A 17646-nucleotide genomic window follows, 5' to 3' on the forward strand; every position below is an offset into this window, starting at 1 on the left:
GGAGTGATTAAAAAGGCACAGGAAGGAAGTGCAATGGGAGAGGAGCAGGGCTGAGTCCAAGTCAAAACTTAAAGAACTCTCAAGGAAGGGATACCTCTTCTCCTCTCAGACCCTGGGGACACTGCAAATAGCATTGCTGCACAGAACTGTAAAGGGGTTGGGGCAGGAATCTGAACTAAACCACACCGTGTGGATAACTAACTGGTGGAGTCTGAGCAGTTTCTGTGAAGCTAGAAGGCAGGAGCAGAGCGTACCTTGTTACACATGACATATGTTTATCATTTGCCTTTTATTCCTAAACTGTTACCTCAGAGTATTTCAAAACCATTGGGCCAAATTCTGCCCCTAATAACACCTGCACAATTGCTGTGTATAACTGAGGACCCCATGTAGCGCAATGGCTAGCAGTAACACAGTGCAGCTACAGAATAATGGCATGCACACAAAAAAGTCCACACATTGTACACAACCAACCAAAACCCTACTCCACCTTCTAATAATTGACTGTCTCAACAATACTTCAGTGTGAAGTTCAACCTTTGCAATTTTCAGAATGATTGAAGAGATCAAACAAAAATATGGTGGACTTCAGCTGCAGAATGAAGATGTGTATATGGCCACTAAGTTTGCAGACTTTATTCAGATGGCTGTGAGGAAACTGAGGGGAGAGGACGAAGAAGAATTAGTCATAGATTATGTAAGCCTTTTTTGGTTTTATTGACATTTTGCACACTTTCTTTGATGGAGTGTTGGTTTCGTTTCTGTAGTTTTCATTTATTTGTCATGGGATGAAGGTGAAATTTGGTGAATGCCATTGCTCATGAAACTAGGACATCAATAGCAGTGGATGGATTCATGCATATTGCACATGTAGGTATTGTAAACCTCCTTAGAGTGCCTTGCTCATGTATCTCAGTCATCATGCCCACAAAAAAATCTGCTTTTCTGAGGAAAACAGCAACAGACTGTCTTCAAGGAACCCTAGCATGGGGCGGAGGGGGATATGATAGAGATCTATAAAATCATGAGTGGTATGGAGAAAGTAAATAAGGAAGTGTTCTTTACTCCTTCTCCTAACACAAGAATTATAGGTCACCCAATGAAATTAATAGGCAGCAGGTTTAAAACAGACAAAAGAAAGTATTTCTTCACACAGTGCACAGTCTACCTGTGGAATTCTTTACCAAAGGATGTTGTGAAGGCCAAGCCTATAATAGGATTTAAAAAATAACTAGATAAATTCATGGAGGATAGGCCCATCAATGGCTGTTAGCCAGGATGGGCAGGGATACAAAACCAAACCAAGCTACAATCTTTGCCTAAGCAGCTTCCTCACCTGCGTCAAGCGATGAGCATCTCCAGCCCTTCAGGCAGGAGGATCCACCACTTAGAGAATCAGAGGGTGCTTATCTCTTTGTCCCCAAAGAGATGAATAACAAAGGAGTCCCGTTTGTTCCCTTTCATAGTCCAGAAACCTTTTGAAATGTATTCTTTGAAAAGTAAATCAAGATCAAGTTCCTCCCCCCTGCTGCTTGGTCTTTGGGCACCAAGCCCTTTCTTCATCCTCTTGTCAGTTTGCTTTCTCAGTTGGCTTGATCACTTTGTTTACCTTAGATGCGAATGTACCTTCGTTATCCTTTGCTTGCGATTAAGCCATGCTTTTTTCTTATAACTAGACCCATGCAGATAGGTAAGTCTACATTCCTTTGTTTAGGGCAGGCTTGTTTATTAGCTGCCTCCAAAACATATTACATGAACATATTTCCAGCACACATACATAAGTTTTTATACACAACTTGTACATACATCATGCAACAATATTCGTGACCAGCATATCACCCATTTTCATGTGATACCTTACAGGTCCTTGCTTGGCTAAATATTCTGCCAACAGTGTGTTGGGTGAGCCCTTTGCCAGTTGGCATAAAGGAGCTTTTAGAGTCACAGTAACTTTAAACACATAACTAGGGACATTGACTTCAGTTGGATTATAAATCTACTTAGTCACACACCTATTTTAATACCTTGCTGGACTGAGGCCCTAATGATGATTTGATCCTGGATATCCACTAGTAAAACCATACAAATTCATTAATCCATTTAATAATTTAGGCACTTCTTCTCCTCAGAGGAAGTACAATTTCTATTTAGTTTTGCCTTAGCGATGGATACTGATAGCCATATATGCATCCTGGTACTTTGTCTGAAAACTGTTTTTGCATATTAAAGTTACAAGTTGTATTAGGTTTGTAGTTTTGCGTGTTGCATGTATAGTATTGCCAACCCCAAATGTTCAAAAATTATAAGATTGGCTTTAAATCACAAGATTAATTAAAAATAATAGATTTGGTGATCTTTTTATTTGCTTTCTGCTTTTTAAGCCTTTAGGGTGCATCAAGGTCACATTTTGAAGCCTTCTCCATAGCCACAAGGGCTAGAAATTTATTTTTAAATTTTTTTAAAGAATGAAGGCTGAAATCATCACATATCCACTTGACTCCAGAATCTGGTGCTTTAAGGAAAACAGTAATGGTCATGAGACTCATGACAAAATCATGAGAGTTGGCAACGATGTAAGACACATTGAAATGCTGAGTTTCTTTCACTGTTAGGTTTCAAAAAATGTTAACAATATGACTGTGAAGATGCCTTACCAGTGTTTTATAAATGGACAGTTTTTGAATGCTGAAGAGGGAAAAACATATGACACTATAAACCCAACAGATGGATCAGTGAGTAATTTCTGCATATGATAAATACTGGCTTATTCTGAATCCTACATTTCTGGATAAATAATCTAAAACATTACAAGGATATTGCCAAGTTGAAAATCACGTAGTACATTTTAAAAGATTCCTTTACTATTTTACAGTCAAAACTTTAAAAAAATTCTTTAACTTTTAGTTATCTTGAAATGTTAATAATTTAATCTGATTTACTTTTCAGTTTTTATGCTTTTTATTCACTTTTTGCATCTTAGCCTGCATAGTGAAAACTGGCTGATTAATTTCACTGTGTTTATAGTCTTTTTCAAGTCAGTTTCACTAGCAGGTTCTGATACTTTAGTTTAGAGTTGCAGTGTTTGGCTTTGCAGACAAAACAGGGGAATGTTTATATGTTCCTTTAAAAAGTGTTTCCACTGAGATTTTTGTTAGTTTCTTGAGCACATTTCTGTTGGTCAGAAGTTTTGCAAAAGCTTATTTTTACAAATCCCACAGTTTAGGTCAAATTTATCCTGAAAGTGTCCTTTTAAATAGGGTGACCAGATGTCCCATTTTTAAAGGGACAGTCCCATTTCTTGGGACTTTTTCTTATATAGGCGCTTATTACCCCCCAACCCCTGTCCTGCTTTTTCACAATTGCTATCTGGTAACCCTACTTTTAAATCACTTTTAAAAATGACTTCTCAATATGCATTTTTTCCCCAAAAAGTACCAAATCTTGGCTGAGCAACTGTTAACTGAAAAGTTATAAATAACAGCCCTGATTCTGATCTCATATATGGCACTGTAAATCAGGAGTAACTGAATTCCGCTTAAGTGAATGGAGCTAGTTGTACCACTATTAATGAGGCAAGAATCAAGTACAGCTCTAGCAGTTTGGTAGTATCTTAAGGCATCTTAAATATAAGTGTCCGTCTATGGTGATACATGTAACAAATATACCATTCCAGGGAGGCAATATCCAGATGGTATTCTAGAATGCTTAGGCATTCTATTGTCGTACCAGACACTAAGCTTTTCCACTTTTTCAATGTCACATCAGTAAGTTCATGTGATAGTTGAAGAAATAAAATAAGGCTTGAGGGTGTGCTCTGTTGTTAGCAGAGTTTGAGGAAAGAAGGATCCAGAATTCTGACTGTTCACACAGTCCTTCGAATTCCACTTCAGTCGGTGGTGTCAGACCTTTTCTGAACCTGATTGACCCATGTATAATAGGTAGCCATTAGAATATTAAATGTTTGTTTATATTTAGGTAAAAATAAAAAGAGAGAAAGAAAGCATTGTATGTAACACCACTTTAAATGTGAGCTAACACATAGCTGTTTTGTGACAGATAATAGCAAAGGTGTCTTATGCTTCAGTGGCTGATGTTGACAAGGCAGTAGCAGCAGCAAAAGATGCATTTGAAAATGGTGAATGGGCAAGAATGAATGCAAGGGAAAGAGGGAGATTAATGTACAGGTATGTAAGGGGGGTTGCTATGTTTGCTCATGTTTCTTAACTTTATTTTACTTCCTCTGAAAAATCATGGTATACTCCATCTGAAACTGATGGACTTTCCTTGTCCTATGGCTAGAGTGGCCACATTTCGGAAGGGGATGAGGTGGGAGGGGCTAGGGGTTCTGAGATATGCTTACTTTGACTTGGGTCTCTGCACTGCAGTGTGGATGTCAGATGCTTTTTAAGTTAATGCAAAAATTCCCATTGACTTTATTGGGTGTTTGGCCCTTATTTACGTTACCAAATAGCCAAAGGTCCTAATCCTGAAGTCAGTGGAAATTTTGCCTGAGTTGCAGTAGTTTCAGTCCCACATCACATTTGTAAGTTAGGTACAGTTAGAAGTGTCGTTTCCCAGTATTGTTATTTTTGATTCTCATTTATTGTGTTTTAATTAAAAGACTTGCTGACCTGATGGAAGAACACCAAGAGGAATTAGCAACAATTGAGGCCATTGACTCAGGAGCTGTCTACACTTTAGCTTTGAAGACCCATGTAGGAATGTCTGTGCAAACTTTCAGATACTTTGCTGGATGGTGTGACAAAATTCAGGCAAGCTAATATTTGACAGCAGTTACGCAAAGTCAGAAATGAATTACGATGCTTCTGTATACTTATTCTTTACTAGTACTGTCTTTTGCTTGTACAGCCCAGAAGAACAACTTTAACACAGGGAAATGAGGCATTCAAAGTTGTGGGTGACAGAATTAGAATTTTACCTAGTAAGAGTCTTCCTGGAAACATGATAGGAGCACATTATGCTTCCTATTGGGAAACAGGAATTTAGAGTCTGACTCGTGATGACAGATAAGCTGGTTGAGAATGTGGAGTGTTATAGAGGAGATGTACCTCATATCTGTGGTAGAAGGGTATACAGCAGCAATATTCCAGCATCTTTCTGTCTCTGGCATCCCATTAACAGAACAAATCTGGCTGTGAAGCCTTCCATGATGGCAATGATTTTTCTGAAACAAACATGGTTAGATAATTGGTACATTTTAGTTTTCCTTTCTAGATATATACATTGTTTGAAATCCATTGTCTTTCTTTTAGGGTTCTACAATCCCAATTAGCCAGGCCCGCCCAAACCATAACCTAACATTCACCAAGAAGGAACCCATAGGGTAAGGTTATTGTCTTCTTCTTAATGACCGCAAACTAGTTTTAACCTTGACAAATAGAAAATCCTTTCAAAATCTGTTATGAAAATGTAACTTTTTTTTTTCATATTTTTCCCAATCTTAAGAGTCTGTGCAATTGTTATCCCTTGGAATTACCCACTGATGATGCTTGCATGGAAGAGTGCAGCATGCTTGGCTGCAGGCAACACGTTAGTTCTCAAACCAGCACAGGTAAAATCAAAAGGGAAAATGCAAATTAGGGGTGTGATCCTCCACTCCTATTCAGGCAAAGCTTCCGTTGACTCCATCCATTTACTGACCTGTTGCATGCTGTAAAACATGTAAAGTAGTCGCTATTCCCACACTGATACAAGGCACTCCTCTTCACTAGAACTCTCTGCACCCTCAAATTAGAGAATACATCAAAACTTTCTGTTTGTCTATTGATGTCGTCGTTGCATGGAGCTGTGGTTAGGGAAGAGGGGGAGAGGAGGTTGCACACAGGGCCAGCTCCAGCTTTTTTGCTGCCCCAAGTGGCGAAGCAAAAAAAAAAAATGGGAAAAAAGATAAAGCCGCAATCGGCGTCACTTCAGCGGCAGCTCTACTGCGCCACTTCATTCTTTGGCAGCAATTCGGCGGCGGGTCCTTCCCTCTGAGAGGGAGTGAGGAACTTGCTGCGAAAGACCCGGACGAGCAACCCCTTTCCATTGGCCACTCCAAGCACCTGCTTCCTTAGTTGGCGCCTGGAGCCGGCCCTGGTTGCACAGTGAGATGCATGTGTACTCAAAATATAACTAATCTGGGATGTAAACAGAATGCACTCCTTTTTCTAAGGGAATGCCACTTTGTCAGCTTTGTGAAAATATGAACTAATTTAAGATTCATATTGTAACAAGCTAAAATGTATTGCACATTAAATATTTCACGGCATATTTAACTAAAATAACAGACCTAATCTGACCATTGTGTACATGCTTAGGTCACTCCTTTGACTGCCTTAAAGTTTGCAGAGCTCTCCGCTAAAGCAGGATTTCCCAAAGGCGTTTTAAATATTCTACCTGGTTCAGGTAAAGCATTGACCTAATTATTTTTCTGTACAAAATATAGCTCGGTATGAACTGTAGTAGAGAACAGTTAAGTAAAAGACTGAGGTGAGGTGAAGTTGTTGGTGATCTAGGTTTTTACCTCTGCAGACCTGTCAGGTGATAACTGTGCTGAGTGGACTTCTCCTCCTTCTTAGTGGATCTTTGTCCACGTTACAAAGCTGATACATCATTTCACATGTATTCTCTGAGCTGAATGGGGAATGACTATGAAGCTAGCCAGGAGTGTTTACCCCTTATCTACACATTCTCAGTTCAAACAAAAATACAAAAATCTTCAAAGAACCGTTTATAATACAGAGAAACATAATGCTTTTGATTATAGGATTTTTCTTATTCTCCAAAGCTTGTTGCCAGTAGGAAATATTTTTTCAATAAGATTGTGAGAAATCTAGTTAGGTAAATGTGACAGATCGGTCGGTGGAGACAATTTAACATTATATCAGCTAATTCACCTCCTCACAATCATGTTTAAACATAAGATTTCCTAGTGAAGACAAACCCCAAGATAACTGTGGGGCTGATTCAGTGAAACAGTACATATGTCAGCTGATCCAAGTTTAAAATATAAACTGGGTTCTTCTACCAGCAGTCCGAGTATCAGAGATGAAGTTCTCAGCTCCATTGGTGAAGGGAGGGATTTGTGCCATTGTGGTTTTAGTTTTATTAATCTGAGGTGTTAATAGTAACATAAGTAAGGATACTTATTTTTTAAATTAGATGCTATTTAACCTGACAGGACTACTGGACTATTAGTATGTTAAGAATTGCATGTACATTTTCCAATGAGTTGTTTCCCGTATCTCACAACAATACAGGTGGTTTAGTGGGACAGCACATGTCTGAACACCCAGATATCCGCAAACTTGGATTTACTGGTTCAACTCTTATTGGTAAACAGATCATGAAGAGGTATTGTATTCATTACATTCAGAAGATGTTTTAGATCTTATTTTATGCTGTAGATTATTCAGTGTTTGTTTACTACATTGATGTGCAAACTACATCTTGCACTGACATTAAAATGACATGCAGACTATGGATGGGAATATATTTAATCATTTGTCTTTATTAAATAGTGGAAATATCATTTGCTGTTAAGTCCAACTGTCCAAAACCAAAAATAGATATATGATATACATTTTCACCAGCTGATCTTAGGGGAAATAATTTCATTACTAAAAGAGGTCTGAATGTTAATTTTACATAATTATTTACAACCTTCCATAGCTGTGCAGTCAGTAATCTGAAGAAAGTCTCCCTTGAACTTGGTGGTAAATCCCCACTGATCATTTTTGAGGACTGTGAACTTGACAAAGCTGTGAGAATGGTAAGGTTACTTCAAAGTAAAACATGTTCAAAGCCTTGTTAGTGCATCTTATTAAGAAGCAATGTTCTAATTCCTTCTCTCTTTCTTACATGCCCCCATCCTCAGGGCTTGCTAAAACATACAGGAGGATAGCCCCACTTTAAGCCTCATGCCGTATGTTGAAGCAGGGCTCCCCTTCTCTACCAACACAGTTCAAACTTTTGGGGCTTATTCAAAAAGGCTGGGATGATCTCCAAAAACTTCAATTGAAGAAGAGTGAAGGTGAACAGTGGGCTTCCATGGAGTCATGTTAACACTGCAAAAAATTAATTTGACAAAAAATTGACACTTAAAACCTCTCCAAATGCTTAAAAATGTCTGGAAATGAGGTTGAGATTCAGTCCGTTCCCCACTGCCATGTAATCCTTAATGACTCACCATCACCCACATACCTGACCTATACTTCCCATCCAACCTTAACTTCTGTCTTATCAAATTTGCAATATAAATGCATTGAGGAAAATGAGTAGATTATAAAATCCTATTTCCTATTGAAGGGATCTGTTTCCAATATAACACTAGTATATACTACATCACTTATTACAAAAAGACTTAATTGCTACATGATGTGGTTAGTGTAGGCCCTAATCCTGCAGTTAGAGCCCCATTGAACCCAAACAACATTGTGCTATTGCACGAGACAAAACAGTGAAGCTGATTCTCCAATCCATTTTTTATGATCCAGGAAGAGTTAAATGGGGGCGATGGGGCAGAAACAGTGTGCAGTGTGAAAAGCAAATTGTATTTTCAAAATCTCTTTATGGTTTGATCATCTGAGATATTGCGTGAGCCAGTCAGAAAATGGAAACAAATTTTTTCATGAAAATATTTTTTCCCATGGAAAAAAAAAATTTTCTTTGAAAGTTTTCTGATGGTCAATAGTAAGTAACAGGGACAAATTGTCCCTCCTCCATGAGGCCCGAGTCCATAGGCTTGATGTAGGGGAGGCTCTTTGTGCATTTGACAGGATGGGAACACATACTTCTCCACTGGGTCACATGCTGTGACTGCCCTCATAGCCCTCCATAAGGGGAGTGAATCAGCAGAGTTGTGTATTCATCAGCCTTGCTTCCAAACTCCTTTTCCTTGATGCTGTACAGTGTCTCTATGGAGCTTCACTCAACAGTGTGCAGGGGGTGTGCACCTCCCTAAATCCTCCCTCCACATACAGCAGCTCCACTGTACCCAGGGCCATCTCTATTCATGCACATTTTTATGTCGAGAAGATAGAGGGAAGAAGGGTAGGATTTACCCCAGAGGTAAGAAAACATTTTTATTTCTTTAATGAGTTTTATGCCGATATTGCCCCTTTAAAGAAGAGTTCTATACATTGATCCAGACATAGGAGAAAAAAAGAGAGAGAGAATGTAGCTCCAGGGAATAGCTGGAGTAGGAAATTAATAAAACCAAGTGTCAATATAGTGTTTTTTTCTGACACAGGGCATGGGAGCAGTATACTTCAACAAGGGAGAAAACTGCATTGCAGCTGGAAGACTGTTTGTGGAAGAATCAATTCATGATGAGTTTGTTAGGAGAGTGGTAAGATATTTAAAGGGCTCATGTTCAAAATAAATTCTTCAGCAACAATGGAAAGCAAAAATCAAGTCATTTTATACACACACACAAGTTTATGTATCATGCAAGTTCTTTAAACTTTCAATTGCTGCTGATGCTGGGAAATCACGATTCCTATCATGAAGCAATGAAAAGGGTGTACTAATGGGAGACACCTGCCCAAGAAATGCAACAAGAAGTGACACACTTATAAAGAAATGTTATCCTATCAACTATATCTGTACATTTGTCTAAGCAGAAATTGCCAAATTTGTATTCATGAGACTTAAGACCACTGTGAATATGGGAAAAAAATATGGTAAGACTGGAAGTATAGCAGGGATTATACAAGAGTATCTAATGTTCACCATTAAAAATTCAACACTGCTGTGTGAAAATTCAGTTATTTATTGCTATTTAGAATAGGAAATAGCTTCAGTATCTTGCTTACTGCACTATGTTAACTTGAGTTAACAATGACATTTTAAATACCAGACACAGTAACAGAAGAAACTTAAAAATGAATAACTAAAAAACAATGCTCAAGATTTTCAAAAGTGTCTAGTGATTTTGGGTGTCCGACTTGAAACAACTTAAAAGAGCCTAATTTTCAGAAAGTGTTAAGTACTCCTTCTGAAAATTGAGTCCCTTCAAGTGGTCTTAAACTTGGGCACCAACACTAAAGTACGCATAGTCACTAATCATTTAAAAAAAAATTAGCCAATGTGTCATACTATGTAACTTTTCATTTTAATTGGGTAATGTGTAGGTGGAAGAAATAAAAAAGATGAAAATTGGTGACCCGCTCGATAGAGCCACAGATCATGGTCCACAGAATCATAAGGCTCATCTGGAAAAGCTGCTAGAATATTGTGAAATTGGAGTGAAAGAAGGAGCAACATTAGTGTACGGAGGAAGACAAGTATGTAGACCAGGTAAAATACTGCCTGGAAATGTTTTGAATTTTTACATTTTTAAATAAAATCCCACATGGTTCCCTCTGTTGTGTAGCACAAAGAGGAATAAACTCACAGAAATACAGTACAAAATGAGCTGAAGGACAGCTACATGGTTTCTTTCCCACGGCCACCAAGGTAGAGGACTCTATGACGTATACCTAAATAAAGTAGGGTGTCATTGTCCTGGAGAAAATCACTTGGCATAAAGACCTGGAAGAAAGAGATGGCTCATTCTGAAGAACTCTTCAAATATTTACATGTAAGGAGAAACTCAGCCTGTTCTACAATATTTCTTTGCTAGGAGTGGCTTTTATATAGAGACTAAGGGGAATAGTCCTCACTTGATACATATGACTTTCACGGCACAGCTCCCATATACCATTAATGGAAGTTGTGCAGCTGACACACCAGAAACTAAATTGAGACTTAGGTCAGGTCTAAACTAAAAACTTTTGCCGGCATAATAACATTGGTGAGGGATGGGGTGTTTTTGATGTTGTTGGGTTTTTTTGCAAGTTTTACACTGGCAAAAGCCCGAATGTAGACGCAGTTATACTAATTAAAAATTACTTTTGCCAGTATAGCTTAGTTTGTTCAGGGAATGGTATAACTTATTCTAGCAAAAGCACTTTTTTGTTGGTACAAACCGAACGTTGACTAGGATGGTTTGCTGATATACCTGTACCAGCAAACCTTTTCTTCTGCACACCTGGCCTATATCTCTAGGAAAGTAGAACTTCTGGTGTGAAAGTCTTTGTACATACTGGTTTTCTTTCTATAAAGAAAATTTAGAGTGGATATTTACATCTGCTGCTTAGGCTTATAAAATACTTAGCTCAGAATATGGAAAACAGAGAGAGTGTGGTGTGTGGTACTATGTAGGTAGAGAAGGAGAGAATACAAACTAAACAAATATTTTACTCACATGCAAATGATGCTCTATCTGTGTTTGTTTAGGTTTCTTCATGGAACCCACTGTATTTACAGATGTTGAAGACCATATGTACCTTGCCAAGGAAGAATCCTTTGGTCCTGTTATGGTAATTTCAAAGTTTAAGAATGGGTATGTTCTGTTCTTTTGCAATAATAGCATTTTGGTTTACTTTATCAGTAAGTAATGCAACCATAGCACCTGGTGCTGTGATCCCGCCAAATCTCATAAGGTTACGCTGAATCATTGTGCGGATAGGAATCCTAGTCTAAGGAACAGATGGGTGTTGAAGAAAGCATTTAGTAGAGACTACTCTTCTCAGTTGCCACAGAACCAAAGCTACAGCAAGGTGGTAAGGGACACTACATTGCTGGAGGCACCATCTTTTACATGAGATTAAATAACCAATAGCACTTTTTGCAAAGTAAGGGTAGTCAAATGCAGTGTCCTAACTGCGCTACGAAACTTACATTCTTCCTACGGTATCTCAGTTCCCTGTGCAGATTCTGGTGGCTCAGTTACCCTTCTTTGTCACAAACTGTTTGTTGTGTCACATTACTATGTGTTGTTTAACTACAACTGTATTTTATTCCAGTAAGGGGTGAGACAATCCCTTTGTTTAGTTTGTGGACCAGTTTACTAGATATCACAGTAGCAGCCATGTTAGTCTGTATCCGCACTCTAGTAAACTGCAAAAAGAACAGGAGTACTTATGGCATCTTAGAGACTAACAAATTTATTTGAGCATAAGCTTTCGTGGGCTGCAGCCCACTTCATCGGATGCATAGAATGGAACTGCTCAAATAAATTTGTTAGTCTCCAAGGTACCACAAGTACTCCTGTTCTTTTTGCAGTTTACTAGAATACGTCTACACCAGCGGTGGGCAAACTTTTTGGCCCGAGGGCCACAGCGGGGTTGGGCAACTGTATGGAGGGCCGGGTAGGGAAGGCTATGCCTCCCCTAAAGAGCCTGGCCACCGGCCCCATCCGACCCGTTCCACTTCTCACTCCCTGACTGCCCCCCTCAGAACTTCCCATCCATCCAACCCCCCCTGCTCCTTGTCCCCTGACCACCCCCTCCCAGGACCCCCACTGCCTATCCAACCCCCCTGCTTCCTGTCCCTTGACTGCCCTCTCGACCCCTATCCACAGCCCTGCCCCAACACGCCCCCCCGGGACTCCCACTCCCAACGCTCCCTGTTCCCCATCCCCTGACCGCCCTCCCACCCTGAACCTCTGCCCCATGCAACCCACCCCTCCTCCCTTACTGCCCCCCAGGACCTCCTGTTCCCTTACCCAACCCCCACACCCCCTTACCAGCAGCAGGAGCTCTCAGCCACGACACCCAGCCAGAGCCAGCTGTGCTCCCCACGCTGCCCAGCGGGAGTGGCGGGTCAGAGTGCAGCCCATGTGGCAGCAGGGGAGGGGAGACAGTGTGGGAGGGGCTGGGGACTAGATTGCCAGGCAGGACGGTCCCACGGGCCATAGTTTGCCCACGTCTGGTCTACAGTGTATGCTTCGTTCAGTGGCATGTCGAGTACATACATGGGTAGCCACTTAGCACTGGTATAAAAGCAACGTAGACTGTGAGGCACGGTTTAGGCGAGTAAAGCCACATCTTCTCTTCAGGGTATGGATATGTGCTCAAGTACCTACCCTACATAGTTTTCTGCTCACCCCAAGCCATGTCTCTCTGTCTGCACTGCTGTTTTTAGCAGTGTAATGCCCCGCTATCTCCCCACTGCTGGAGCCTTTCCTTGTCACAGAAAAAGACTCCAGCAGCAGGGAAAGGCTCTAGCAGGGGGTTTTGCCCATGCCGTGCCCCCATCAGAGCCTTTTCTAACAAGGAAAGGCTCTGTGGCAAGGAGCTGCCTCCCCTCTCCCACAGAGTGGACACAGCCCTCTTTTCACTGTGGCATGTCATTACATATACACTATGTGCTGCTGCCAGTGGTGTGTAGTGCAGATGTAGCCTTAGTGATCTAGAATTAAATTTACTGGGGTGAGCTTCAGCGGGGGGGGGGGGACACTGTATAAACTTAATGGAATTATTTCCAGGGACCTTAATTTTATAGTTTGAAAATATAGTATTAAGCTTTTGACTGAACAGAACACACTCAATCTATGAACTGCCATGTTAAAAAGTTGTTTAATCAAATTCATTAGATGCCAACTCCATGGTTGTTCTGAGGCTGGAGCACCCATGGGAAAAAAATAGTGGGTGCTCAGCACCCACTGGCTGCAGCTGTTTGGCAGCTGGGAGAGGAGTTGGGGGAGGGCAGAGATCAGCGAGTGGCAGGTGGGAGGGGCAGAGTGGGGGCAGGGCTTCCGGGGAGGGGAAGGAGCAGGGGTGGGAAGAGGTGAAGTGAAGGTGGGGCCTTGGGGGAGGGGTGGAGTGGGGGGTAGGGCCTCAGGGCAGAGTAGGGATGGAGCACCCCCACAGAAAAGTAGAAGTCGGTGCCTATGATCAAACTTATTCAATTTTTGTAAACAACTAAGGATATTTAAAGCTGTTTGGGGATAAGGTAAATAGAAACTAGCACAGTGAAAATGGCATGAGAAGATTTATATGTTACATGGAAGGCTTTGTTTTTTTAAGAATTTATTCCCCAACAAGATGGGAGTTAGAGCTAATTTTAGCAAAAATTAATGTTCTGCTGCAGAGCTCTGCTTTGCAAACATTTGTGCACTTCTTCATTCCCTGAATTCCACTGGAGCTGCACAAAGCTGATATGTATAATGCAATGTTTTGTTTGAGGTTTTTTGGTAAAAACCTTAAGCATTCAGTAATCTAATTTACAGGTTGTATAAATTAGAGACAATAATGTGAATTTTCCTCTGTCTGACTGATTAACAGTAGACTGGTATGTAATAGTTATGTTTTCAAAACAGCTAACTAGAGATTAGAAAGAAAAAGGGTGTAGAAAGAAGCTGTTGTGCTGCAACCAGAAGAAGGTTGTTTGTTACATCAGAGTCTCTGTTATGTTTCTCTTGCTGTCAATTAAGCCAAATGATTTATTTTTGTTATTATTATTATAGGGATGTCGATGGAGTGTTAAAACGCGCAAACAGCACAGAATATGGCTTAGCTTCAGGGGTTTTCACAAGAGACCTAAGCAAAGCTCTGTATGTTAGTGAAAATCTAGAAGCAGGAACAGTTTTCATTAACACATATAACAAAACTGATGTGGCAGCACCATTTGGTGGATTCAAACAATCTGGCTTCGGAAAAGATTTAGGTAAGTAGTTTGGTTCCCCCCCCACCCCCATATGGATGGTTCAGACCCATTTAAAAAAAAAGCCTTGTCCAGTTTCTATCACAGGAGAGAAAAAAGCCCATAAAAGTTCTGATAGATCAAGTTTTACACTTAAAAAATTGCAAGGAAAAATGTAAGAAATAACACCGTTGTCCACTAGGGGGCTAATGGCATCTCTGTGACCCCTTGCTGGTTTGAGAGCACCCTCTCAGGTGTCAAGTTTTATGCCTTTATCTATCTCGGGGGAATTTTGCAGTTCTATTCTTCAACTGGATTCTGGCTTACAATATCCCCCTTGTATCAACTGTGCTCACCCAGCAGGTCCAACTGAATTTGGACACTTATGATTCTTCCATTTGGGAGTCTGTGACCAGCAGCATACAGTAATTAGACAGCCTTCCTTAACCAAAGTGTTCATTTGAGTTGGAGAACAAGTTTATTAGAGAAAAAAGATTATAAAAATAGATAAGTCTACATTGCATGTCTACCTTACCTAAAGGCATAGCATCCCTTAATAGTAACCTGTGCAGTCCTAGTGTCTTCAGACACCCCCAGCAGGTCCTTGTGTCTAATGACTCATTTATACTACACTGCTAACTACCCCATTTGGACACTACTGGTGTGAACTAAAAGGTACCTAGTTCACATTAATATATTTCTCTTTCAAACAGTCTTTAGACCCAATGATTCTGACATTGTCCATCAGTGACTCTTCAGTGGTCAGTTGATAGGTTTCTACCTGGAGCCATCCCCTTTCCTGCCTGTGTTCCAGACAGCCCATAGGCAGTAAACATGCAATAACCAGGCTAACAAACAGCATTCATATAATAAATCATCAGTAGGCAGCTCCAAATGCATCACAACCTTCATGGGAATTATCTTTGGTCAGTGGTTTTCTGGCTGTTTGGTTCTCACCAGCCCTTGTTTGACATGGTTCAAGGAAATTGACTGTGGTCTCTTCCAGACCCAAGCATACACTGAAGCTCCTGTCTCCCTCCAGTCCCCCGTTAGAAACTCCCCTATCATTTTCAAAACTCACTTCATTTCAGACTGGCTTAAAATCAAAACCAGATTTTATTTGGCAAATTAAACACGATAACAACATTAAGAAGATAGTTAAACCAACATTAGGACTAATATTACTAAAAAACACTAGACAGGAAATCAGACTTAAGAATCCATTTACCCAAGGATCTTAAATTTTGTTTCCCTGACCCATATTAATACTGAAGCTTACTTTTGGCTTCCATTCACCTTCAGGGCACTCTGCCCACCCACATATCTTTCAGTAAAAACCTCTCTCTACTTATAGGTAATGTGGCTATATGTTCACACAGTGGCACCCTTCATATCAATATCAGTTTCCATTGCCTCATGTTTTTTCATACCCCTAACATACACATACATGACACTTCTCTGCATAACCCTCTCACTGCCATTAACATTCTCACATCTTTGAGACTGATTTTTGCCAACATATTATGAGGCTATTTCTCCCAAACTATTCCATACACATCACATAGCTTTCTAAATCTAATTACTCTGAATTTCTTGAGCTTTTTGACTTTTAAAGGAGATAGATAAGTTTCAAAAATACCTCAGTGGGAGTGGTTGAGTGCCCAGCACTTTTGAAAAACTAGGCACGTGTTTAAATATGGATTTAAAAGCCCAACTTTGGTTTATTTAGTATCTCACTCAAACGTAGCCATAGAATACAAAGTACAGAGGCTCCCCAGGTTACGGAAGACCAGACTTAAGCAAAAAGTTCCGTAAGCCAGAAATAGGCTTTGAGTTGCAGAAATTTTTGTGTAATGTATGGGTATAAGTTTCCAAGTTATGCAAAATTCAAGTTACGCAAGCTCTCTGGAACGGAACAGTTGTGTGAGTTGGGGGCATCTGTATTAAGGTGTTGATATTTATATAGCAGATAAAATTTATATTGGATACACCAGGGAGTATGTCAGAAAATATTTTGAGGGAAAAAGACAGCCCTCTGCTGCAAATAAAAAAAATTCATGTCTATAGTCCAGCCTACTTACAATGGTATTAAGCTTGAACTGTTTTTTTTTTTTAAACTCTGACATGTCAATTTGATGCTGTTGTGGGGTATTTTTGAGAGGCGGTGTGTGGGAGTGTCAATTTTCCCTTTCTGTTTTTTTTAAGCATAAAGCAATCTATTTCCCCACTAAGGCTAGCTAGTCTAATTTTGGTCAAACTTTCCAGAAACATTCACCTTTAGGCAAAACTCAAGAATGGATGATTTCAGTCAGAGAGTCAAGTGCACCGCAGGAAGTCTTGACTTAATTCCTGAGGACCTGTAAGGTGCAAAGAGGATACAACCTCTAAATGTTCACAGGCAGTAGGCCCAGTACAATGCACCTTAGGAAAGCTGCAACTCCAAACTGTCTTGGGGAGAGTGTGTGTGAGGGGGAGACGCTCTCCAGGGAACTTCTAAAATAGATAGGACAGTGGTTTTGGTGCTATAATAGACAGTAATCAGATTATGATATATTGTATTATTGCTAAAGTGATTTTTTCAGCTTCAAAAGTAGTTTAATTTACCTCAATAGAGTCAATGGGATAAGAGTGGGGTATTTTAAAATATACTCAGTCTATTTATTTAAAAAAGTAATTCCTTGGCCACAAGCTATTGGAACATGCAAATGCAAAGTACCTAAGCACTTAGCAAGCAACAGTTCAGAATTCCTGTTAAGGGGTTAAAACTAAGTCTTCTGACTATTCCTTTAAACTGGTGGTATAACTGCTTCACATTTTGATGTTCCATAGGTGAAGAAGCTCTTCATGAGTACCTCAGAACTAAAGCTGTAACTGTGGAGTATTAAAGAAACCGCTCAGCCTGACTGCCAAAGCAGCCCCCTTGCTGACAGCCTCAATTTTAAGTACTCTGTTAAGCACTTAATACAATGCCCAGGATATACTTTCTGTAGTACCACTAACAAAAAGCAAGTAGTATTTATCCATGGAAAATTGTAAGGACCAAATTCTAGCCCCTCTGAAGTCATAAGGAATTTGGCAACTTACTTTAGTGGAACTAGAATTTGGTCTTTACTTATCTAAATGTCCACATACCTAAACCTTCCGAGTTGTTCTTAACTCAGGCAATGGGAGATT

The 17646-nt window shown here is 40.0% G+C and overlaps 2 protein-coding genes across 6 annotated transcripts in view; one reads left to right on the forward strand and one right to left on the reverse strand.

Annotated features, from left to right (window-relative positions):
• ALDH1L2 (aldehyde dehydrogenase 1 family member L2) overlaps positions 1 to 17486 on the forward strand; it is a 49727-nt gene extending 32241 nt beyond the window's left edge. Inside the window, exons 10-23 of the mRNA XM_050945586.1 lie at positions 553 to 697; positions 2613 to 2732; positions 4057 to 4184; positions 4622 to 4772; positions 5274 to 5344; positions 5467 to 5572; positions 6321 to 6408; positions 7263 to 7356; positions 7675 to 7774; positions 9254 to 9352; positions 10137 to 10302; positions 11284 to 11389; positions 14297 to 14496; positions 17302 to 17486. Of these exons, the coding sequence (XP_050801543.1) occupies positions 553 to 697; positions 2613 to 2732; positions 4057 to 4184; positions 4622 to 4772; positions 5274 to 5344; positions 5467 to 5572; positions 6321 to 6408; positions 7263 to 7356; positions 7675 to 7774; positions 9254 to 9352; positions 10137 to 10302; positions 11284 to 11389; positions 14297 to 14496; positions 17302 to 17357 (1630 nt within the window). The 3' untranslated portion in view covers positions 17358 to 17486. The remainder of the gene's footprint in view (positions 1 to 552; positions 698 to 2612; positions 2733 to 4056; positions 4185 to 4621; positions 4773 to 5273; positions 5345 to 5466; positions 5573 to 6320; positions 6409 to 7262; positions 7357 to 7674; positions 7775 to 9253; positions 9353 to 10136; positions 10303 to 11283; positions 11390 to 14296; positions 14497 to 17301) is intronic.
• The window catches only part of WASHC4 (WASH complex subunit 4), a 275049-nt gene that overhangs the window by 114269 nt on the left and 143134 nt on the right, over positions 1 to 17646 (reverse strand). The gene's annotated exons all lie outside the window — the stretch shown is intronic.

Source organism: Gopherus flavomarginatus, chromosome 1 (genome assembly GCF_025201925.1).
Source record: "Gopherus flavomarginatus isolate rGopFla2 chromosome 1, rGopFla2.mat.asm, whole genome shotgun sequence".
NCBI lineage: Eukaryota > Metazoa > Chordata > Testudines > Testudinidae > Gopherus > Gopherus flavomarginatus.